This window comes from Pinus tabuliformis, chromosome 8 (genome assembly GCF_031772625.1).
Source record: "Pinus tabuliformis cultivar Carrire ecotype Pingquan chromosome 8, CPIR1, whole genome shotgun sequence".
In the NCBI taxonomy this organism is placed as follows: Eukaryota; Viridiplantae; Streptophyta; class Pinopsida; order Pinales; family Pinaceae; genus Pinus; species Pinus tabuliformis.
In genome coordinates this window covers 1369389904-1369415312 of record NC_142294.1, presented here as the reverse complement: position 1 = coordinate 1369415312, position 25409 = coordinate 1369389904, and the positions used below count along the sequence as shown (strand labels likewise).

General features: G+C 38.2%; 1 protein-coding gene across 1 annotated transcript in view; it reads left to right on the top strand.

Annotated features, from left to right (window-relative positions):
- Positions 1-25409, top strand: part of LOC149240593 (importin beta-like SAD2) — a 90356-nt gene that overhangs the window by 25796 nt on the left and 39151 nt on the right. The window contains exons 2-10 of the mRNA XM_089373762.1: positions 5381-5516; positions 5605-5692; positions 6548-6697; positions 6853-7015; positions 7133-7317; positions 7660-7833; positions 20258-20403; positions 20590-20713; positions 21001-21181. Of these exons, the coding sequence (XP_089229888.1) occupies positions 5381-5516; positions 5605-5692; positions 6548-6697; positions 6853-7015; positions 7133-7317; positions 7660-7833; positions 20258-20403; positions 20590-20713; positions 21001-21181 (1347 nt within the window). The remainder of the gene's footprint in view (positions 1-5380; positions 5517-5604; positions 5693-6547; positions 6698-6852; positions 7016-7132; positions 7318-7659; positions 7834-20257; positions 20404-20589; positions 20714-21000; positions 21182-25409) is intronic.

The window sequence follows — 25409 nt, the reverse complement described above, 5'->3', positions numbered from 1 at the left end:
TAGACCCATCACATCGCTTGCTAAGATGCCTCCCTCAATCTTATGTTGTTGTTGTGTGTCTATCTCCTCTCCTCAACATTGGTTTTATAAATCTACATTGAGCTAAAACCCTACCTTAACCCTAATCTCAAAAGTGATTGATGGTCGAGATTGGGTCTTGCCTCACTTGAGATCAAAGTCTAAGATTAAAACTTACTCAGCAAAGGAAATTACTTTACTTCTCCTAAGTTTCTATTAGCTCAATAAGCCAATAGACTTTTTTTCTATGTTAGACTTAGGTTAATTTACATTAGCAACTGCTCACTCTAAAGCAAGTGTTCTAAGGAGAATGTGAGCGACTTTTGCACATCAAACACAAGGCCTATGTAGAAGTACCTACCCAAGCTACAAAAAATCAACATTGGCCACCATATTTTGAGGTTAGAGAGGATTTATCATTTTTGCTCCATAAATTTATTAGAGATGGAGGAACATTTTTCTTTAGATGTCCGAGCTTAGAGGGCTATTGTAGGATTTTGGTAGATCTTTGATCACTTTCCTTTGTTGTCTAGACTAAATGTGCCTTGTTTTCTTCATGAGAAAATTGATTGATCACAAAACCTAGTATTTTCATACTCCACCTAGATCAAAGATCATAGATCACATCTTACTTCCAAGTTTTGCTTAATTTAGACAACAAGTGCTAGGCAGAAGCCCAATCGATCTTCATACGATCCTTTAGATAATTGCATTGTGAGGTCTTGACTCTTTGGTCTACCTATGCAACCCCCCCAATGCTAATTGACCTCCATAAGGCCCCTATGGAGCTGTTGTTCTAGGCCACAAGTTGCTTACCATCTTATCTATAGACAATGAAGTAGCCAAACTGGACCAACTATTTTGGTTTGAAAAATTATACATATAGATATGTAGGTGAGTGCTCCGTTGAAAACATGCAATTTACTGTTAAAACCTGAAAATTTCAGTGAATATTACCAGTATAAGCACATTTTATGTAAAAAGAAGGGGAAATTTTGAAGAGAAAATGGCCAATTGGCAAATTTTTTATGAGAAGACAATTTTTTTTTGCAATTGTTGAAGAATTGTCACTAAATATACCCCTAGCTAGGTTGCTGGTGCTCCTGGTCATTCTAATTGGATGCCCATTCAAAGCTTTCTTTTCCATGGCTTGGTGTTATGAGCATTGTGCTTTGTCACTTTTGGGATCCCCCTACGATCATACAACCCGAACTTATTGGTCCTAGCCACACTCTAGAAGATTTCATCCATCAATGCATTGAAAATTTCACAATCATTGAGGGCTGCGGTAGGGCGAGACCCTCTTGGTTCACTCACTTGTCCTCTACTATTGCATGTGGCATACCATGACAGCTTCTCATATAGATATGTAGGTGAGTGCTCTGTTGAAAACATGCAATGTACTGTTAAAACTTGTACATTTCAGTGAATATTACCAATATAAGCACATTTTATGTAAAAAGAAGGGGAAATTTTGAAGAGAAATTGGCCAATTGGCAAAATTTTTATGAGAAGACAAAAAGAATTTGCCAGTTGTTGAAGAATTGCCACTAAATATACCCTGAGCTAGGTTGCCGGTGCTCCTGGTCATCCTAATTGGATGCCCATTCAAAGCTTTCTTTTCCATGGCTTGGTGTTATGAGCGTTGTGCTTTGTCACTTTTGGGATCCCCCTAGGGTCATACAAGCGGAACTTATTAGTCCTAGCCACACTCTAGAAGATTTCATCCATCGATGCATTGAAAATTTCACAATCATTGAGGGCTGTGGTAGGGTGAGACCCTCTTGGTTCATTCACTTGTCCTCTACTATTGCATGTGACATACCGTGACATCTTCTCATGCTGTTTTTCCTTGATCTCCTCCAGGCCTTAGATGTCACACATCTTATCTTTTTTCTTGTACTTGTACTTTGTTCCACTCCATGTCATGTACTTTCTTAGCTTACCTCAGCTTCCACCTTTTTGCAATCAGGTAACTACTCTGATATGCATTTTGGCAACTTTATAAAAGTCACTTTTGCACTCCGACATTGTACTTTTGTTCAGTATGTACTCTTTTAGACCCATTGACCTACTGTTGTGGTTATCTATTGGACATTAATAGAGTTATTTATCTTATCTTGCCTTATGATCTTCTTCCATCTCTCCACTGAAAAATGTTGTCGTCATTTTTTGCAATAACATTTCTTGAAATAAACTATGTTGGAGCTTAGAAACATCCTTGACTCTTTGAGTGGACACTTTACTCATCATTAGGGGATCCCAATCAAAGGTTATTGACAAATAGAAAAGAGTGTTCCATCAGATTGGAGCAACAAATGGCGGCAGGTAGAGCTCTAGACCTCATCAGACACCAAGATACCACTAAGACCAACTTAGAGGGGTTGATTCGTACATTAGGGCACACGTTCTCATAGCATTAGAGAGATAAACTCCAAACAGATCTAGCATAGAGCACTGCTCGCTTGTCAGTTTACCTCATAGATCCAGAGGAGGAACCAGAGATCCATTTAGAGTTTCCTTCTTTTGACCATGCATGCTAGGAGTTTCATACGTCCCTTCCTGGATTGTGCAGCCGAGCTCCCCAATGCTTCCAGAAGGCTTTGATAGCAAGCTACTGCCCAATTCACGCCCTTGTGTTGACCATCAGATTCAGTTGATCTTGAATCATTAGAATCATCACCCGATCTCTCTCTCTCTCTAGTACACCTTTTGGTCTTGGACAAACCCATGTAGTATTTTGTATCACTGTACCTTTGTCACGGTTCTATACATATGTTCTATGTAATACTTATGTAGGCTTCTTTCTTCATATTATTTTTGGCTTTTTCTAGGAGTTGTTTTGGCACTCTCACATTGTATTCATACTGGTTGTACTCTTGAGTCCCATTGACCTACTTTTGTAGTCATTTGCTGGACATTAATAAAATTGTCTTATCGTAACCAACATAAAGGATATGAAAAACTAGCTTTTAGGAATTAGATGGGAAATATAATATTAAAGAGGCGGGGGATTTGGTTAAATTCACTGTTAGGAATGAGTTGAGAAATGTAATGTCATATTAATGATGGGGGAATTGGTCAAATTCATCACAATAAAAAAATTACTTCTTTTCATTCAATAGATAATATTAATGGAAATGATAGTGGGTGATTACAACAATGATTTTGATGAATTTGAAAGTAAAGATAAAAAGAGAATAAATTATGATTAAAATCACAAGAAAGAAAAAAAGGGTGAATTAAATGAGAAATTAAGATAGGTGAAAAAACAAATAATGAAAATGATTTGAACAAAGTAGAAAGTAAATTTAGATAGGTGGACAATTAAATAATGAAAAAAATTTAAACAAAGGTGAGTGTAAATGTAGATAAACAAAAGGAATTAAAGTTAAGATTGGATGTATGAATACCACTAATGCAATAGAGGTAGAGTAATTTATTAGGAACAAAAGTGAATCCTACAAAATGTTATATATTCAATTAATAATTATAGGATAAGAATGAACAAGAAAAAATGGAGAGACGAAATTAAGGTAATTTATGAATAAATTTTTGCTCAACCTCTTAAGATCACATGCTGTCAAATTGCAAAGTACATCCTTGTTTAAGCCTATTTGTAATTCGAAAGTGGTTTCCTTGTATTTATTTCCTCCATGTGAGTATAATTGGCTACAAGTCGGGGCTTATACTTCTTGGCAATCTTGTCCAATTTGTACTTCTTGAATACCCACTTACAGTGAACGACTATCCATTATTCAAAAATTTCAGAGGGTGTAATGTCCAATTCTTGCCCATTGACATGGACTGTTGTTTCAAATGCTAAGATAGATATGAAAGATTGATAAGGGAGTTCTTTCTCATATATTAGATCTAGATATCAGAAGATAGATATGGCAGATTCATAAGAGAGTTCTTTCTCCCTGAATTCCTGCACAGCCAGTGTTCCTGCAAAGTTGATTTCCCTGAATACATAAGTGAAGGAGATTAAATCAAATTGTTCTTTTTACCTCCAGAGGTCTATGCATGGTAGGTTCTAGAGCCATATTAGTGTTCTGACACTAATGGTTCTCTATAAGACAAGTCTTATATTATGGGAAACCTTACCTATAGAATCATCCTTACCTTGCAAGATCATTTTATTTCTAGACAACCATTAACCCCATAAGACATAACATGGCAAGGCACTATGAGCTGTTACGTATTTGTCTAATATCCAGCTTACAAACCATTCCAAGAGAGATCCTTCATCTCAGGAGAAGATTTGATTGTCTAACGGCAGGACTTCTTTTGGAATATACCATGGGAGGATGGTCATACACAGATCAATCAAAAAGTGAATGTCATTTGTCCATTCACTATGACAGGCTCGTTGTAAGAACATTAATCATAGTTTATGGTCAAAATTAATTCACACCACAATTGAATGTAAATGTGAAACATCAGGCTTGAGAACTAAACTACACTGAATATTTCCTAAAAGGGTTCAATAAATTCTCCATCCTAAAAGCATTGGAAGAAACCATTATCCAGATAGAGCATTCCTTTATGATTTAGAGGTGTAAAATACTTTGACTTTGGATGTCCTGTAAATTATGAACCGCAGAGGAGATATCACTATCTGTTTCATGATTCTGGAGTGTCTGTTACCAACTTATTTCGCTATCCCAATCAGAGGTCTAGCTTTATACATATGCAAGGTGATCTCTCATAGATAGGAGACCTAGTAACACCTTTCCAGACCTTGCACCACTAAGGGCATCAACTCCATTTTCTGGCTTTTCTCAGTGATTAAAGGGCGAGAAGCGCAAAGTGCTGTGTGAATTTCCCATTGATGGGTTGGATGACATCAAATCTGTGAGACATTGCACATTCTCTTGCACATCCTCCAAGGGCCACTTCCACTCCTTGCATGGTTTTACCCTTTGCCTAGATCAAGTCGGCAGACATCCATCACTTGATTTTTTAATGCAGCCTAGGATATGTTAAGTGAGTTCTGATGGAGTGCTCCTGGGCTCCTCCCAGGTTCACCCAGCAAGGTTCTCTCATCCCCGGGTACTCCCCCAGAGTACATTATCTGGATTTGCGTTGACTTTTTCAGTGACAGATGATGACAGGGACATCTATACAGTTTACTTCTTCCTCTAGCTCTAACTCTATTTCTGATATTGAGTAGTGTTTCCTCTCTCTCTAGGGTTCACTTTTTTGGTTCATCCTTTCTCATGTTGAACTTTTATTTTTTGTGCTTTCATAGGTATTTTTTCATCTTTTAGCATTAACTGGCTGTATTGTCTACTCCCATGGTTCAACATTTACATCTTATAAATAAATTTTTGTGACTAGTTTTCTGTTGATGATGCAGTATCAGTACACACCTCAGCATCTTGTCAGACTTCTACATATAATAGTTGATGGAAGCTGTGATTTGGCTGTACGTCAAGTTGCAAGTATCCATTTCAAGAATTTTATAGGCAAAAATTGGGCACCTCATGAGCCTGGTTTGTTCATAGTCTCATCTGTTATATTGTGCTATTTGATTATATTCCTCTCTACCTTGGATCATCTAATTGAAAAATTCTTTTGCAGGTGAGCAGCAGAAGATATCACCAGCTGATAAGGCCACGGTTAGAGAAAATTTGCTTGAGTTCATTGTTCGAGTTCCTTCTTTGTTGAGGTATATATAATTGAAGGATGTGACAAGTCTGTAAAACTGTGAAATATCCACATGAAAGTTCATTTAACTTATTATCTGCAAGCTTGTTTACCTTAATATCGATACAAAAGCTTGTTTACCTTCATATCAATACGAAAGCTTTTTTGTACTTGATTGAATGATGTGACAAGTCTGTAAAACTATTGAATTGCTCGTGTTCGTCATTTCTAAATGCATTACCTTCTCGTAGTTGGTTAATCACTTTGTTCATTAAATTACAGGTATACTAAAGTTTCTCCGAGTAGATCGAGGTTGACTATTTTTTCCCATTTATATATTGTGGCCATCCTCTTAATTACTCTCTCCTGAACTTAGGGAATGCTGATGGAGATTGTCGAGCACATTCACCTGCAGGAGAAATGCTTGTTTCACATTTTGTGCATTTTCATGTGGAGACTAAGTATATATGTATGCCAGGAACATCTGATGGGGCCAGTTCCTGAAGTATTTTATGTATCAAGAAATTTAATGTTCAAGCTTGCTTGAAGCCAGTATCTTAGCTTAACAACTGCCACTTAAGTCGCTCGCGTATCATGGATGCACATTCAAATCTACATTCTGTTAATATCCCACTTTACTTTGTTCTATGGGAAACTTATTGTTTAAAACAGTAGCAGATTCACATTCACTTTTAAGTTTTATTTGTGCATGTCTTGACAAAATCTTTTGTAGCATCACTTTTTGAATTTTGTCTGCAAATGTAGTCTATATGCCATCTGTGGTGCCTTGAATGCTACAGCATGAATTTTACTCTCAATTTTTAATCTGTTAAAAGTGTCTTCGTAGTAGCTAATTTCATTTGCTGTCTTTGTGCAGAGTGCAGCTAGGTGAGTGCCTTAAAACTATTATTAATGCAGACTATCCAGAGCATTGGCCTGCCCTCCTTACCTGGGTCAAGCGTAAATTTCAAGAACAGCAAGTATATGGTGCTTTATATGTGCTGAGAATTCTTTCAAGGAAGTACGAGTATGTATTTTACCACAATACAACATATTGTTCTGGCTTTCATAATTTACCTTCCATTTCTATACTAAACTGATTAAATGTTTCCCAGGGTTCAAAGTATTTGTCTCTATAAGTTTTAACACAGTTTATATATATTTTAATTTTTATATATCAAGGTTCAAGTCAGAGGATGAGCGAACTCCTGTATATCTTATCATTGACGAAGCTTTTCCACCTTTACTTGACATTTTCAACCGCCTTGTTCAAATTCCGAGCCCTACAATAGAGATAGCAGAGCTGATCAAACTCATCTGCAAAATCTTCTGGTCATCCATATATGTATGCATGCTTTTACTTTTAACACCTAGAAAGCTTTTTTTTTTTTTCTGTATTTATCTCTGAATATACCTTCTCTGATTTGGATGTTGAATTAAGGTTGACGCAATTGCTGTGCAGCTAGAGGTCCCTAAGCAACTGTTTGATCCCAATGTCTTTAATGCTTGGATGGTCCTATTTTTAGCTATGCTGGAAAGGCCAGTTCCTACTGAGGGACAGCCAACTGACCCAGAACAACGGAAGTCTTGGGAATGGTGGAAAGTAAAGAAGTGGACCGTGCATATCATGAATCGGTTGTACACTCGGTGAGTTGAGGGAAGACAATTAGCATTGTATTACTGTATACAATAAGTTACATGGATTTAAAGGTGTTATCAGATATCTGTGATGCGAGTTCAGAATATAAAACCTTATTATGATTCCTAACATGTGCTGATTCACTCATTTAGGATATAGGAGCTTTTCATATGAAAGTTCTATATTAGATAATGGCATCGCAGTAAGAATTTAAAGAAAATGACATTGTATTTTGGACACAATCTATAGGTCTCCGATAAGAATCTAATCTTCTGCTGTGAATAATGTCTCAATTTTTGTTGATCATGGTGTAAAATCATGCTCTATTAAATGTGGTTATCTTGTTGCAGGTTTGGAGATCCAAAGCTTCTAAAACCAGAGAACAAGCCTTTTGCTCAGATGTTTCAAAAGCATTATGCTGGGAAGATTTTAGAGTGTCATTTGAATCTGTTGAATGTAATTCGACAAGGTGGCTACCTTCCAGATAGGGTGACCAATCTTGTCCTTCAATATTTGAGTAGCAGGTAGGTCTTTCAGATTTTCATATCTATATAAATAGGCTCTTATTGGAAGCTTGTTACTGTTCAAATTTTCTATGTGGTTAACATTGCACATTATAAATACACATTCTTGACTTGCTTGAAACTTTAAATTTGTGATATGTTGCATTAAGTTCTTTTCTCTTGTACTATTTTTATCAGTATCAAAAGGTAAAGTTCAGGAAGATGTAAGGTTTGAGGAATCCCTCATGATTGGAGTTGCTATTTTTAATAGTTCTCCAGTTAATGCTAAGTTCCAACAATTGGAAAAGATTGTAATACTTAGGATCCAGTTTTTTTTATTTGCACAATAAATTACATTGCTCATTGGAAAATGTGATTCCATTTGATTGGAAGTAATACAAGCTTTTCAGCTAAAATGAAGAGGAGTATAACTGTACCCCATCAATCATACATCGCCTGATAATACTAGTAACTAAAGTAGTTGCGTGACCTGAAAACAAGTAGAGGGACAACAATTCACATGTAGCTGATAATATACCATGGTCCACAGCTCAATGCCTTACACAGAAACGACCACCAAATCCAAAAAGTCACCAAATTGTAAATTTAATTGGCAGTGCTGTGATTCCCATCCAATGTACTGTTCGACACTATAGTCTGAGGGTTGGATTGTGTAGCTAATTTTATGCTAGTTTTGAAATCACTTATTGTTTAGAAAAACAATATAGCCTGTCCGTCGAGGACGCAACAGGATCTTGCTTGTGATACCAATTGTATGCCAGATTGTGCTCAGATTCCACTCTTAACATAGTTGTTGATAGTTTAATTGCTACTGTATTTAGTATTATAGGAAAGATCATGGTTATTAGATAGTTTGCATACCATACACATGGTAGTGATTCCAGAATAAGCACATCCTTAATAGGGCTTCATATGTACATCCTTGTCAGAAATATAGCTGAAACAACTAAGTGATATCCTAATGTACTATGTTGTCTATCAAAATGCGCAAAGGTACCTGCTGGCAATATAATCATGACATAGTTGGTACAGTGACACAATTGGAACAAACGTGACAAGAAGATAAATATAAAGAGCAAGTTATCCCTATTCCGAAGTTCAAAAATGTATAGAAATGTGCATTTTTATTTTTAATTCTTTCTATCTTCATAACATGTATTTCATAACTAGCCACAAGGGTTGGCTGAATTTGGTTTACTATCTGCCTTAGGCATGTTGCTGATGAATAAGCCATAGGTGATAGGTTCAAATCTGGCAGTCCCTCGGTGTTACAAGCTGCTATTGTAGTTGGTGGTTGAGCCATCCTCCATCTTGATATTCCAAGGAAGAACCTAGAAGGGGGATCCCACAGTGGATTATTGGAAAAAAATTATCTAGATCATTATCAATAATAGGCAGTATTATGCAAGTACAACCACAATTCATATACATCAAATTTGAGAGTGATTTATGTATATAGTAAAAACATGTTTTAAGACCTGCAATGACTTCAAATACTGTCATATTATCCATTGAATGACTTACTGTTCATTTCTTTCAAGTTCTATGACTTATGTTTCAAAATATGATCAAGAGATATAACATAATTGACTTGTTGATTTAAAATCTACCTTTATTTAAAGTAGATCCATACGTCAAAATTCATCCATCATCCAAAATAATCCTCCAAGGAAAAATTGCGAAGTTCTCTAAAGATAGAGAGATCCCAAGTCAAGTGATGATACAAATGAATGTATCTAACATCAATATATTGCCTCCTAAGGAGTTCAAATTAGCCTATGGGCCCTTAAAGATAAAATAATGTGCAAATAATAACTCCTAATTGTGGCAAGCCCACCATAGTAGCTCATAATGTAAAAAGAAGCCTCACAAGGGGCCAATTAATGATGTATGCATGTCATAAGGCCCTCCAAAGGCTCAATAACATCTTGAAGTGCAATGTTGAGGAATAAATTCCTTAGAATATGATGGACAAGGGGGTGGCCCCTTGTTCTCCAAGTAGTAGACCTGTAATGCTCTCAGTGGGTTTGAGGGCACATCAATGACCCCATGGGTCTCCATATGAATCAGAGATGTTTGTAGATCCTCTGCAATGGTCTAGGTGGTGGAATGAATGTTGCCATGACATCATACAAGTGCTGGGACACCTGCCAAGAGTGTGGGGCTCCTGTGGGGGCTTGCTGGGCATAGTGTACCAATCATGTCACCATCGTCCCAAAAGTGGATCGCTAGTAGTCTTTGAACATCCATGAAGATCTGTGGAGTGTTGTCTGTTGCTGTGGAGGCCCATGGCTCTCTATGCACGCACTACATGTGCTAATGTGGGCCTCTGGGGTGAGTTTCCCATATAGGAAAACCAAACCCAAATGGAAACCACCTGCAATCCTGCATAAGATCCAATGCGTCCCCTAGGCATCCAGTACAATTAGTCTTTAGAATAATTGGGTAAAGGAGCTTACAAAGCATGGATAACAAAGTGGGCACTTCATAATGGCATGCCCTTCCGTAGTGGGCTTTGGCATGTGCCAGTGTCTCCAAACTCCAAAGGGGGTTAGCCAAGTACCTTATTAGGTGGTTTCATCCCTTAGAGGGGATGGTATGTCCAAGGTACACCCTTTCTAATGGGGGTGGCAAGTGACAAATAGGTGAGATGGAATAGGGGACGAGAGGGGCAACCCTGGGTCACATAATGGGGCATAGGGGTAGCTAGATAAGGGGAAGCCCACACCTGGGTATATAATGTATAGGAGGGAGTAGTCGTGGTACATGAGGTGCCTCGACCTTGATTTTTCCACCCTTTTTTATATGCCTGCCTTTTATGAATCTTCTTTAATTAACTGCTTCGAGCTGAAAGGACAAGAGCATGATGTGTATAATATAGTAGTGATTACCACTTTTGAGGTAGGGCGTTTCATTGCCCTTTAGGGGTTGGGACAATCATGGGTTCCTAAATGATAAAGGAGGCTCATCTAGGGCCTATGGAACCAGGGTGATGGCCATGGATTGGGGTAGAGCTCATGTGTTGGCTTTTGCCCACATGCTAATTATTTTTGTCCCTTCCATCTTTTGCATTTTGTGGTACAATTTCATGTTAAATGTGGCCAATTATGCTTTTTTTTAGTTGCTTCAACCTCCGGGGCATCAGTTTAGACCTGACCCAAGGTGGGGGCAAGGGGATAGGGAGGTTAGCCCTATGTGGACCCATAATGGGAATATGGTCCCAGGTGGGAGAAATGATGAATGGGGGTATAATGAGTGGGAAGGGAGTAATATATGCGAGTAAAGGAGCGGGACCACACACCCAAAGTCGGGGTTTCCCAAGTAGTACCTCCCTAGAACGAAATGGTCAATAAAGGAGATCCCATGGGACTAAGATTCAAGGGTAACAACAAAGATCAAGGAGACAAGAGTACAGACTAAGCCCACTCTTTCCACCAAATCCCCCTCGTCAAACCATACTTAGAAGTATCCATGATATGTAAACCCAATACTCAATTATCAAACGACAAGACACACCTTTAGATTCGAGAGGCCCACCTTCAAACATATGATCAATACAGGTGGGTGAGGGGCCACATGGCTAGCTTAGGTAGCAAAGAAATGGCACAACGAGCTAGTAGGAGGCATTAAGGGGCTGCTGGTTGTCGGTTGAGGCTCATCATGGAGAAAAAATTCTCCTGGGGATATCACCACGAAGTGGTGGGTAATAGGACCCTCAGAGTTATTTTTGTGCACAATTTTTGCAACATTGGTTGAACGCTTTCAGTAAAGAAAGGTCGGGAAATACTAGAAAGTATAACTATTGAGCCTGTCGGGAATTAGGACCATATTCTGCCCTTATTAGCACTGCTAGGACCACTTGCTAAATTTATCCAAAATGTATTGGCAGCTAATTATCCTAGACTCTAATCCATGTTTATACAAATTTTCGATATAGTGAACTGTGTACACTGTACAATGTAACATTTTGATTCAAGTTTCAACTAATCTTTAAAAAATTAATTTAAACATTTAGTGAAGTTTAGTGAATTTTCCTATATACACACACACACACTAATGAAACCACATTTCTTGGTAACATAGAGATGAATCTCCCCTATAAAAAGCCTTGATGGCCTCTTTGGCCTTGTCCATGCCCTCATAAATGTAGCCCATTGGAGACTTGTCTCCATATAAGATCCTCAAGGCTTTCACAAAGGGCTCAGTTAAGCTAACAATCTCAGTGACTTTCTCCCACAAGTCATCTTTGAAGTGAGACACCTTCACAACCATGGCATCTGGTTTTGTGCTATCTTTCCAAAATAGCCATTGTTGGCTACAAAATATCTGTCTCAAAGCTTGTTACTCATTCAAAAGGCTTTGAAGGGAGAGGAAATTGGTGGATGAGAGACACCTTCACAACCATGGCATTTGGTTTTGTGCTATCTTTCCAAAATATCCATTGTTGGCTACAAAACATTTGTCTCAAAGCTTGTTACTCATTCAAAAGGCTTTGGAGGGAGAGGAAATTAGTGGCAAGTCGTGTGACAGCAGGCCAACTAAGCTCACCCTCTGTGAAGTCTCTCATAATGCTGAACACCCAAGCATGGTTATCAATATCCTTGGTTATTTGTTTGCACTTTGCAACAACATCAAACTCATGGCAGCTTCCTGATGTCCTCCAAAATCAGGTCTATGCAATGGGCAACATATAAGCTCCAAAAAATGGTAGGATATTTTTTGGTTATCCTTCTTCTAGCTGCCACATCCTTCGCAACCTTGTCCGTGATTACTGTGACAACATTTTTTATCCCAACGTCGTCCACAACCCTGACAATGTTGAAAAAATCAGATTAGCATTCTTTACATGTGAAGATGCATCAATAGATAGTTTCCTTTAGAGCAAGCAACAATAAAGTTGATGATTGATATACTCCTTTGATTTGCCCACCCATTTGACATAATTGTGCACCCATTGATCTTCCATGAGTTTTTACTGCTCTCCAACTGTGCCTTGACACATTCAAACTCCTCATTTAGGTCTTTCTGCCCAAGTGAATTAGAGAACGTGCTTTGTAGCCAGGGCCAACACATGAAATTGCATCTACCATGGGTTGAAAGAGTTCTGACCTTGTATAGTTAAATGGGAGGCTATCATGATACCAAAGCCTCGTCACCGCCATATCTACCTTCTCTTATTTTTCATTAAAACTTTCCAAGCTTGGTTGCGATCCCAGACTAGTGCCAGGAAGGAAGAAAGGAGAGGTTATATGATAATGTTGCACTCTTCAACACTGCCATGGCCTTAGCAAAAATGTACCCTCCACTCAAGTCAAAATCAATGATTAGGCATGCTAAGTTTTTTCTTCCATATTTTGAGGCTTGGATTAGGCAATTTGATCAAAATTGGGCAATGTTGACTAATATCCCTAGAGAATCGAGGTAGAGGCAAAGGCTGGACAAGTGGAGAAGAATCTAGGTTCTAGATGGTTGATGCTTGAATAATTAACCATTAATGTACTGTTGATGCCATTTCTATCTTGGTTTATGTACAATATGCATGCTTTGATATATATTGCAATTAATTTGACATTCAAGATGTTTTCTTGAATATAAATGCAATGATATATATATATATATATATACACACGCGCGCGCGCTTTTGGGATGCTTCACTTTTGAGGATTTTTGGAAAATGATGCTTCTTACGCTTCATCCCCACTTCATGCAACATTGAGATGGATTTCCTACAACATTTGATGAGCCAGTACCTATATGAGCATGTTGATCTTGTGTTCTTGTTTGAGATCCACCCATTGTTGTAGTTTCACGCTTCAGTCTTGCTTTCTTAGCATTTTATTCTTGAACGACATCCAAATTAGCTTGCATTTTGACTGTGACTTCTAGAGGGCAATGATCACAAACTGTCACATCTTAACATACTATTCTAGCCAGGTGGTATTTCAATATGTTTATGCCCTTTGACCAAGGTTACTTGGGAGTGTGAGCGGGAAGCGACATTTTCAAAAGCTCTAGGGTCGGGAGCAAATCAAGAGCGATTTTTTATATAATATATATTTTTTTATATTTTGATGCATATATGCAACAAAAGCATGTAGAATGACGAATTAGATGTAAAAAGCATAAAAACATTGATTCAACCATATAACATCAATCATCTATAAGTTACAACTTTCAACTTTCAACTTTCACAAAGCATCATATTCATATTAAATAATTCATTACCAATGATTTATAATTGCCAACTTCAAACTTCAAACTTAAATTGTCATATATTGTTTACAAAAAATATCATAAAAAATATGAAAGAGTCAACAGTTATAAAAACTACTAGAAACTAGAAAAGATAGATAAATCTATTATCTACTGCTTCCTCTTGCTGCCACGACAAATTTCTAATTTATGAGAAGGTTGTGGTGGTCTTCTCGGAGTCTCCTCCTGCATAATTAGACGACTAGAACCAGAAGGCGCATGCCCTCCACGTGAGGATGTAGATGGAGGTGGCGACAACAAAGGCCAAGATGTTGGAACTCAAGCACTGTTACTGGATGGTGGGGGTGGCATGACTATTGTTTCTTCTTCGACGTCTTTCAAAAGTTTTGTTTGCAATTTTTCTAGATGTAGAGCGCGATCCTCCAAATTATCTTCCTTTGGGTTGTTGTCCTAGGTTGTATATGATGTATCCTCACGAGCCCAATAACAATAATGACTCAACATCCTCAAGTTGTAGTGCATAGAAACCAAGCTTTTCGCCCGATTTTCATTGAGTCTGTTTCTTCTCACATTATGGATGAAGCTGTAGGTGCTCCAACATCTCTCTGTAGAAGTATTTACAACATGTGAGAGCACTTTTTTTCCTCCAATTTTGGCAAAAGTCCCTGGCTGGCATATGCCTCCCACCATGTGATAACATCAAATCTGTCCCTATCTTCCATTGCATGCAAAGAACCAAACACTCTAGTGCTAGTGAAGTATCTGCCTAATTCAAGACGCAGATTAGCACACTCCTCCCTGTCAGGGACCAACTTGTCTAATTCTTTCATATATCGGTTTTGTACCTCTGGATCTATATGGGGTTGGCCCTAACCCCACCATCAGGTGTAGGTCTGCCCAACAAGGATGGAGAGTAGTATTTTGGCATAAGGATATACACGAAGGCATGTAGTGGAACATTAAGTTTATTCCATTGTGCACACACAAAATTGTGAACAATATCATACAAGTTGGGATCTTTTTCCTGAACAATATCTTTTATTTGCCCCAACACAGTGTTACTTGGGAGCGGGAGCGAAGGCAGGAAGCGGGAGCGGGAGCGAAAGTGGGAAGTGGGAGCGAAAACGGGAGCGGGGGCGACATTTTCAGAAGCTCCCAGTTTGGGAGAGAATCCCGAAGCGTTTTTTTATATAATATATATATTTTTTATATTTTGATACATATATGTCAACAAAAACATGTAGAATAATGAATTAGATATAAAAAACATAAAAAAAAAAAACATAGATTGAACCATATAACAACAATCATCTAGAAGTTATAATCTTCATCAACCACGTCCACAAGTTAGTAACATAGTAACATACAACATATTGAGTCTCATGATTCATCAATCTTAAAGTTTCAAGCTTTAAAAATTCAATGTATAACATTTATCATCATTGATCACCAAAGTTGTACTTGTAAGCTAAGTGTAACCATTACAACAAATAATATCTAACATGAAATGAAATGTTATAAAATGAAATGAAATGAAACAACTTTCAACTTGCATGAAGCATCATATTCATAATTCTTTACTAATGAGTTATAATTGCCAACATCAAACTTAAATTGCCATATATTGTTAAAAAAAATATCATAATAAATATGAAAGAGTCAATAGTTATAAACTAGAAACTAGAAAAGAGAAGTAAATCTATTATCTATTTCTTATGCTTGGGCCTCTTGCCACCACGAGAAATGTCTAATTTTTTAGTCTTGTTGGAAAATCAGGATCTTTGTCATTAATATCACCCTCTAAGCATTAATATCCAGAGGTATCTTTGTCATTACCTCTGTATCTGTATAGGGATCTTTGTCATTAATATCACCCTCTAAGCAATAACATAAGATAGAAAAAGCATAGCATGTCAAGTCAAGATTTTGTTTGAGTGATGCATACATTTTTAGGAGGGTCATGATAGAGGAGTTCGACAACCAATGTCACTAATATCAAGGTACATAGAGGGATTGGTGCTCTTGATTAAATACGAGTTCCATACCCTAATACATGACAAAATTCAATGGAAACATTGCAATCCCCCAATCCTGAAATCCTGAAAAACTGATAAGTCTGCTGGATTTTGAACGAAATCTAAAATTCTACTTTCTCCATATGAAATCCAATGAGGCTAGAACCACTCTCAAACATCTTGAGTCATTTCATGGTAATGTTAAAAATTTAAGTAAAAGGATGAAAATGAAGATTAAAGAGAATGTCACTTTTAACATTACCATGAATAGCATATCAATACTAGGGCCTAAACTTGATCATTAAGCTGTCCCACTCAAAAATTATTTGTTTCTTTAAAAAAAATTGCATTTCGAACATTACTACAATTTTTTTTTTTTTTTGCAAAAATGGCAAACGCTCCTGAAAAGGCAGGGAGCGAAATTTTTTTAGGGAGTGCGCTCCCGACTTGCTCTTGAGTCGCCCGGACCGCGGATTGGGAGTGGGATCGAGGGGGGGCTCCCCCGCAACACTGCCCCAACATGTTATCCATTTGCTCATACACCTCCCCAATCATTGGTGCATCTGTATATACAAATATGTATTTGCAAAACAAATCATGTTATAAATGGGCTTGGTGAATTGCAAAACTCCCCTCACAAGTGTCCAAAATAAACCATCAAGAGTAGAGTCCTCCACCTGTTCAAATCCTTGCTTGTCACTTGCGGTTGGAGCCTTGTCCTTTAATACCTGCTAGTGTTGACTTGTTACCATGCTAGTCAATGACTCTCCTACCTTCAAAGGACACCTGGAGGTGAGGTAATAGCTAACAGATCTAATCTTCACAATATTCAACAACTCCAAACTTGAGTGACTGTGGAAAAGCCCATGGATATTGCTATGATTGGTAATAAATTTTATCGTTCTTTTGCCTTTCTTGTACAAATCACCAATCCATTTGTATTGAGGGTGTTTGTTCTTAATAATATCATGCATCAAAAGGTTCATTGTGTGAACCAAACACTCAGACCAAAATATGTTGTGGTATCTATCCTCAATAATTGCTCCTTACAATTAGAAGCATTATCAATGATGACTTGGATGACATTGTATGGCCCAATACGTTCAATTGTTTGAAGTAATGGTTCTGCAATGTTGATGGAAGTCTTGAACTTTTCTGAGTAATCATATGCTGAAAGGAAGACTGCATCACTAGTTAAGAGCCTGTGTTTCTTCCTACGAGGTCACAGTTCAAAACTAGAGGGGGGTAGAGTATGTATGCCTTCGTAGACTTGGCAGCAGAGGTGGGTCCCTTGTCCCACAAACAAGGGGGTCTCATATGCCAATTTGGTGTCTGGCTTGGCCGTGACCTTAAAATTGGATAATAATAATGATAATAATAGTAGACACAACATGAACATTTATCAGACCCAAGGGATAGCTCAAATGGTCGAGTTCCCGTTGCTAAGCACTTTCCCAGTTGGGAGGTCACGGGGTCAAATCTCCTCGACGCCCTCGGGGTTAGGCCTGATATGGCCGACCGGCAGATCCCTTCGGGTGGAACCGCCCTGCTTCTCTACGTGGACGTAGCGGCCACTCATTGAGTGCCCGTGAACCACATTGAAAAAAAAAACATGAACATTTATCAATCGCTTGCCTTTTATATTTATCCATCCATCAGACACAATTGATACCCCATGCTCATTCCAAGAATTTGTCATTTTACCCAAAGAATGTGCTATTTTAGTTTTTTCATGAATCAAGTCCCATGTTTCTAGCCCTGTCATACCTAGGGCTCTTGTATCCTTTGGGGGCATCATTAATGGCGTAAGCCATTTCATGCCAATAAGGTGAGCGAAGAATATTGAATGGTATCCCACATGCATAAGCAGAGGTGGGTCCCTTGTCCCACAAACAAGGGGGTCTCATACACCAATTTGGTGTCTGGCTTGGTCGTGACCTTAAAATTGGATAATAATAATGATAATAATAGTAGACACAACATGAACACTTATCAATTGCTTGCCTTTTACATTTGTCCATCCATCAGATACAATTGATACCCCAATTGACATCAAAGAATTTGTCATTTTACCCAAAGAATGTGCTGTTTTTGTTTTTTTCATGAATCAAGTCCCATGTTTCTAGCCTTGTCATACCTAGGGCTCTTGTATCCTTTGGGGGCATCATTAATGGCGGAAACCATTTCATGCCAATAAGGTAAGCGAAGAACATTGAATGGTATCCCACATGCATAGAGAAACCAGTAAATTTTTGAATCCACATCATTCCTACACCCTTCGTCAAGGAAATCTGATATGGTTCTATGCCTTAAAGTGATGTTTGTTCCTATGCTTCCATATCCAATGCCATGGGAGGATGCTGATGGAGTTCTTTGTCTATGTGATTGTGGGCTATCATGTTCAAAGTCACCCTTTGATCTTTTAGATCTGTATTGGGCTTCCTCCTCTTCCCTTATGTATTTGGCTCTTTGTTGTGCTGACACACTTACACAAGTTTTGATTCCTACTTGTTTATTTCCATCCCATGGCATTTTCCCACAGAGGTGCTTTTTGGCATGGGTGTATGAACTTGTGTAAGTGTTTTTGCAATGGAGGCATGTAAATTTAGTGGTTCCACCCCCTTTCCCTCCTTCAGGCCTAGTAACATATTTCCACAATGGGGTATGGTCTGCTTTTGTTTTTGTGCCCCCATCATCTCCACTCTCTCCTCTTCCTCCTCACCAAGGTACTCCTCTCTAGCGTTTTCAAATTCATCACTACCCACTTCTTCATCCTCTTCATCATGATCAACCCTACTAATCTCCAACAACATGATAACAAAAAAAGGAACTAACATCAAGAGAATGGCAGGCCATATAGCCATGATGTTTGAAGTTTTGATTCTTTTGAACTTTGGTGGAGTTATAGTTTTTTGCCTGCAATAAAATGGAGGAATGGGAATGGGAAAGAGAGAAGAGAACTTTTTCATTTAACAATGAACATATAAAAAACACAAATGCTAGATTAGAGTCTAGATCCTACCTCTTTGGCCTTCAATCCCAAGCTCCAATCTCCCTTGCAAGCTCCTCAAACTCCCAAGCAATCCTCTCAATCTTTCTCTCAATCTTCCTCATCAACTCAAGCTCCAATTCCAAAAGCCCTCTCTTGCTCTCTCAATACACAAATGGTGAATTATGGGAGGGGAGGAGGGCCTTTTATTTGTTTTGGCCCCTCCGCTCCTTCCCTTGCTCCAGGTGTGCCCTATTTTATCCCAGTCATGCTCATCCATAATTCTTGGCAAAACATAGGCTTAAGTCATATTTCAGAGATTCTGCAACCTATTTGGTTAACTGAACCAATACATTGTCTTCCAATTAGTTATAGGCATTATTTGCAACACGTGAGTTATGATCATTATTTCACATGATTGCAGACAAATTGGGACAATCTATTTTCTTTGATGTGCACGTTGAGTCTTTCACAATTTGTTGGGACTATTTTCTAGCACAACTCCATTGCATATAACATGTCCTCTGTGATATGGCTTGATCATTAGGATAACATTTTTGAAGTTTCCACATTTCAGTTATGGTTCACTAATTAACAAACTTGATGACAGTTTACTAATCACAGATTGATAATTTGACTCTTGTTGTCTGACATATCTGATCCTAGATTGACCAATCTCTGTTCGATACATTGGTTTCCACTAACTTTCTGTTTATCTTTTTTATACAGCCAATCTTCTGCAAGCTGATCTATTAATCGTGAGTCTTACTGCTACTTGATCCACTGTTTTGTATGGCTGATAGATTACTGTTTTGTTGCTCACCAATTTTCTAGTTTAGTGTCACCTAAGGGCGGTTTATTCATGTTGGTTGAAATCCATAGAACTTCTCCAGTTCAAAATTCTGGCAGACATTGAGTTAAATTTTAAAGAAAATTATCAGAGCCTCCATTTGATTGTGCATGTAGATGCATCACTGTGCTATTTCCAATTATAACAGACACCTTTTGAAGATGCAATCTCTTTTGTCAAATTCTTCTATTATCTATTTGCATAAAAAGTGAAACATTGATTAATGAACTGTCTGTTCTTTGACAGGAAATATGAATAAATTTATGATAAGGTGCTGTTTGATGGTTATGGGCTACATTTTATGTAGCATTTGATGAGGATAAGAAGGTGCCTAATGTTTCTGTGCTTTGATTTCAGTATTTCCAAGTCCAATACGTACCAGCTGTTAAAGCCAGAACTTGATATAGTGCTTTTTGAGATCATATTCCCTCTTATGTGTTTCAATGACAATGATGAGAAGCTTTGGCGTGAAGATCCTCATGAATACGTTAGGAAAGGTTATGGTAAGTGGCCATCTTTTATATTTTTTTAGAAATGCTAATATTACTCAACTGCTGTGTAGAAGAAATGATCATCTCATGGCATTTTGAATTAGCATGTAAAATTCAAGAAATGGGTGGTATGTCATGGGAGTCCTTTTTTGTGATTCTTATTCTTGGAAATCTCTAACAATGCATTCACTTGCTCAGATATAATTGAAGATCTGTATAGTCCCCGCACTGCATCCATTGATTTCATCACTGAGCTGGTTCGGAAACGTGGAAAAGAAAACCTCCAGAAATTCCTCACTTTTATTGTTGAAGTTTTTAGGAGGTAAAAAGTTTGTTATTTTCATTGCACTTTCAAAATTTTAGAAATCAAGCCTGCCAACTAACAAACGAAGTAGATTAGAGTTTATATAGCTACTGGAAGTGTGCAAAAGTGGAAAAGAAAACCTCCAGAAATTCCTCTTTTATTGTTGAAGTTTTCAGGAGGTAAAAATTTGTTATTTTCTTTGCATTTAAAAATGTAGAAATCAAGCCTGCCAACTAACAAATGAAAGTAGACTAGAGTTTTTTATAGCTACTGGAAGTGTGTACTAGCAGATCCTTTTTTTTCAGGTATGATGAGGCAGCTCCAGGCTACAAACTCTATAGGCAGAAAGATGGTGCGCTTTTGGCAGTTGGGGCTTTATGTGATAAACTGAAGCAGACAGAACCATATAAATCTCAACTGGAGCAAATGCTAGTGCAACATGTTTTTCCTGAGTTTAGGAGTCAAGTTGGTCACTTGAGAGCGAAGGTTTGTATCTTCTAGTTGACCCTATTTAAATGTCTTGCAATTAATGCATATTGGAATCTCTTGGCTGGTATTTAATTTTGCAAACTGAAACTTTATTTTTTTTTCAAAATTTGAGAACTTGAAACATTTCAAATCTCTTTTGGCTGTGTCGAACTTAGAAATTATGTTTCTTTTTTTGGTAATCTTTCTAATTCATTATCAGAAGTTCATAGAGGTACACAATACATAGAATCTACTGGGTCTGGTCTGCTTCCAGGATTGATCAGCTTCCTGCTCTGCTTCCAGAATTGATAAGCTTCCTGGGCAAAGTGATTAGAAAACTAAAATAAGTCATAAAAGCTTGGCCATAGGAAAAACAGGCTGAACAGAGTTGACCAGTTGGATAGACTGACATTGGGCCTAATGGTTAAGAGCATGTGTTTCCTCCTAAGAGGTCACAAGTTCAAAACTAGAGGGGGTAGAGTATGTATGCCTTCATAGACTTAGCAGTCAAATCGCTGCGCGAAGGTGGGTCCCTTGTCCCACAAACAAGGGGGTCTCATACACCAATTTGGTGTCTGGCTTGGCTGTGACCTTAAAAATAGATATTATTATTATTATATATTTTGTCCAAAAGGGTGGATTCTCCATAAGGGAAACCAAAACTGCCGGAAGCTATTGACATTAACGAATGCAGTTTCAAGGTTGATTGAAGCCCCCCTGGGGTATGTAGGTTATAAAAAGGGGGACATTTGATGTCCTTAGCTTCTTTCGAGTCCATGGTCAAGCCCTTACCCGCATGTCCCATGACCCCTACCTAGCATTTCCAGCTCATTGCTCCTAGGCTTGTCACTTTCCCTCTTAGGATCGATTTCTAGGAGTTTCTCCCGCAGGTCATGTTCCCCTCCCCAGATCGTGGTTAGCTTTACGCCTAGACTTGGACAATGACAACAAATCAAAACTGTTGCGTCCTAGTTGGCTACGATAAGCCGTGTTTGAGGCCGATTTGGATCACACATCCAATGCCAAGATACCAAATGGAGTCCACAACGCTGATGCGCTGTATACATAAGAATTCACTTTTAATAAGTGTTGTGACAACAATGTTAGGTCGACCTACACAATCCATCAATTGTAAGCATTTGTAAACATATTTTAAGGAGGTTGACTCTTTCAAAGGATGTTAGGTATTATTGTTGAAAATAGTAGCGTGGAAGGTCTTCTTGACTCATGCCTTAGTCAAGAAAGACCACGATCAATCTTTCTTTTAGCATGAACGAGTTCACGGAGTTAATTTATTCATGCACATAGTTGGAGGCTTAGTTATGTGGTTCTCCAAGTGCGAGTTCTAATTTAGAAGAGAACGAGTAAGAGAGCTTTAGCCTTGATTGAAGCAAGAAGCAATTCGACTTAGTTAACAACTCAAACTCAACTCATGTTCTAAAATTGTACTTGCTAGATATAGCATGATCGAATTGCTTAAAAGGAGGACAAATGGCATAATTGTATTATTATTGTTTGCACGAGTTTATGTGAGGAGAGCTTCTTGCTAGGACAGCATATCAAGGAGGAGTTTATACGCAGATTTGAGAGAGAATTCCTTGCAGGTTTGCGCTAGGATTTAGGAGTAAATTCCTAAAGAGCCAGCGCCACATTTTTGGCTTCCCTTTCTGCCCTTGTAACTCCCTTCTACCATTTTTTTTGCAGTCTACCATCTCTGCGTGTTCATATTCTTTTCTCTACTTTTGAAAGAACATTCTCTGCAATGAACCTTCTCCTATGCTGGTAGTGCATTGTATGGAGTGCGCGTCTTCGATGGCTGTGGTATGCGTTGGTCACTTCATCATTGTGAATTAAACTCTTGCTACGTTGAGGCTGGACGAAATCTGGAAATCGCGTTGAATATTTTTTATTGAAGGCCCTAGTATATACATCGAGGCCGTGGTTTGTTGTGTGCTTTGCAAAGACCATGTGGTAGATTGCAGTGATATATATGGTATGCAATGGTTGTGTTCATATGGTATGCGACATAACTCCATATGTGCGTTGAAATTTTTGAGGCTGTGTTTCCAATACTGTGTTCACTGTTTGTTTGCCTACATTTGGTGAGTGCCTGTATGTTTTTGAAGGACGTGAATTGGTGCGTTGACTGTTGTATGGTATGGTTGATTGTTGAAATGTCATGGTTATCCTTTCAAACTTGCGTGCTTCCTGGTTGAAAAGGTCGATATCTGCTTTGAGTCGAAGTTTCTTAATGGTCGTATGTGATGGCATGCTGGGATCACAATGCGGCAGTAATGAAAAATTGAACGCTATTGTGCATATATATATTTGTGTTAACTTGTGAGGACTGAGCCTGGTGTGGTGTTTTAAAAAAAACTTATTTTTAAAAGACCTATATATGTATATGGAAGAATGTGCATGGTTCGTTGGTATCCCTTTTTGAAGACCATAATTTGTCATACGTGTATAGGCTCATATAACGGGGCATGCCTGTTATTTAATCATTTATATGGTTGAAACAAAGATTTAAATATTGTTATTCAAAATAAAGTCAAATTCTAGTGGTAGTTTGAAGACATTGTAGAGATATATCAATTTTTTTGGTTGCAAGTATTATGTTGAGGCCAGATCAGATTTTATGATGCATTCACTTATCTCCATAGTTGGAGTGGTTCTCTTTGGCAAAGAGAACTACCATGGGTGGTCCAAGAAGATAATGCACACCTTGATTTTTAATGAGTTGTGGAACGAAGTTTGTGAAGGAGGAGGTAATCCTCCCAGTGTTGAAATATGTAACTAGGTTTGGTCTTCATAATGACATATGTAATCATGATTTTATGTATTTGATGTAATGAGAAAATAAATTTATTATTGTTATTCCCGAGGCATGGGTTTCATGCTCAAGGAAATTTATTTCTAGGTGAAAGCACCCATTGAGTGCTTCTAGGGTTTTTCATTGAGTTTACAAGTCAATTGAGTCATTCTCATGTATGAAAGACTTTTTTGGGCATTGTCATGACCCTAACCCTAGTTGGGCTTCAACTTAGGGCTTAATTTGAGGGTTTGCTTTCTCCTTTGTTGATTATATCATTTGCAAACCCTTTCTTTGGTGCTTGTGTGCCTAGAGATTCCTTTGTTGATCTACATCTTGAAACCCTAGGTTATGCATGCCTCTTTTAGGACTTGATATATGATACATTGCTGCTACACACAAAAGGATTGTGTCTTTGTCCATTGAAGAATATCTTTAACTAGTCTACATGTACATCACCTTGGGCCATATGACAGAGTACCTTTTAGGTGATCACAAAATCCCTTTTAGGTGATCACTGGGAAGCCTTCCTTTTGACAATGACAATCTTCCTCATTGTTGCAATAGGATCTGGCTTTTGTCTTGTGAGGCCTGTCACAAGGCTAGCTAGATTTTGAGGCAACAAGTATTAACCATAATTAGTGTACAAATTCTAACAACTATTTGTGAAAGAATGTTTTGATACCGATTTTGATGCAAATGGGAGTGCACAAGCAGAATTAGTAGAACCACATCAACAACAATGGTCAGTTCAACAACTAGCTTAGACATAATGAATTTATACTAGTGTTCCATGGGGACTCGCCGCCCCCCCCCCCCCCAGGGGTCTAGTTTCCTCGCTCCCCCGCGCTCCCGGGACTTGGGGACGTTTCCCCACGCTCCCAAAAATCAGGGTATGCAGGGGGACGTGCCAAGGGGTCATTTCCCTGTCCTGAGGGGACGTTTCCGAAAAGGGGGTCGTGGGGGGATGAGGGGGGACGAGAGCACGCTTTAAAAAAAATGTTTAAATTAACAGTTTAAAACTAAACTAAAGTTAAACTTTAATTAATTTATAACTAAAATTTAATTAATTTAATAGACACGTAGGGTTTTAAGTTATAACGCGTAGGACATCTATGCTTGACGTTAGATCGAGATGAGAACTTGGAGAAGAGAGATGCCATCAGCTTGTAAATGATTGAAACTGCTTCCTGGAACACTGGAACTGACTACTGCACTGCTGCTACAAGCTGTGTATGCTGAGAATTTGGTGATTTGAATTTTGGACGACAAAAAGTTCTTTGTTTTATGTCAATGAAGTTAATGAACACTAGAAACCCTAGGACTGTACACTGGTAAAGCTGTGTTCACCTGTGGGAGCTGAACTGGGCAGAAATCTGCACAAAATAATGAGCGCAATGAAGATATTTTTTGTTGTTGGTTTTATATAGAAAA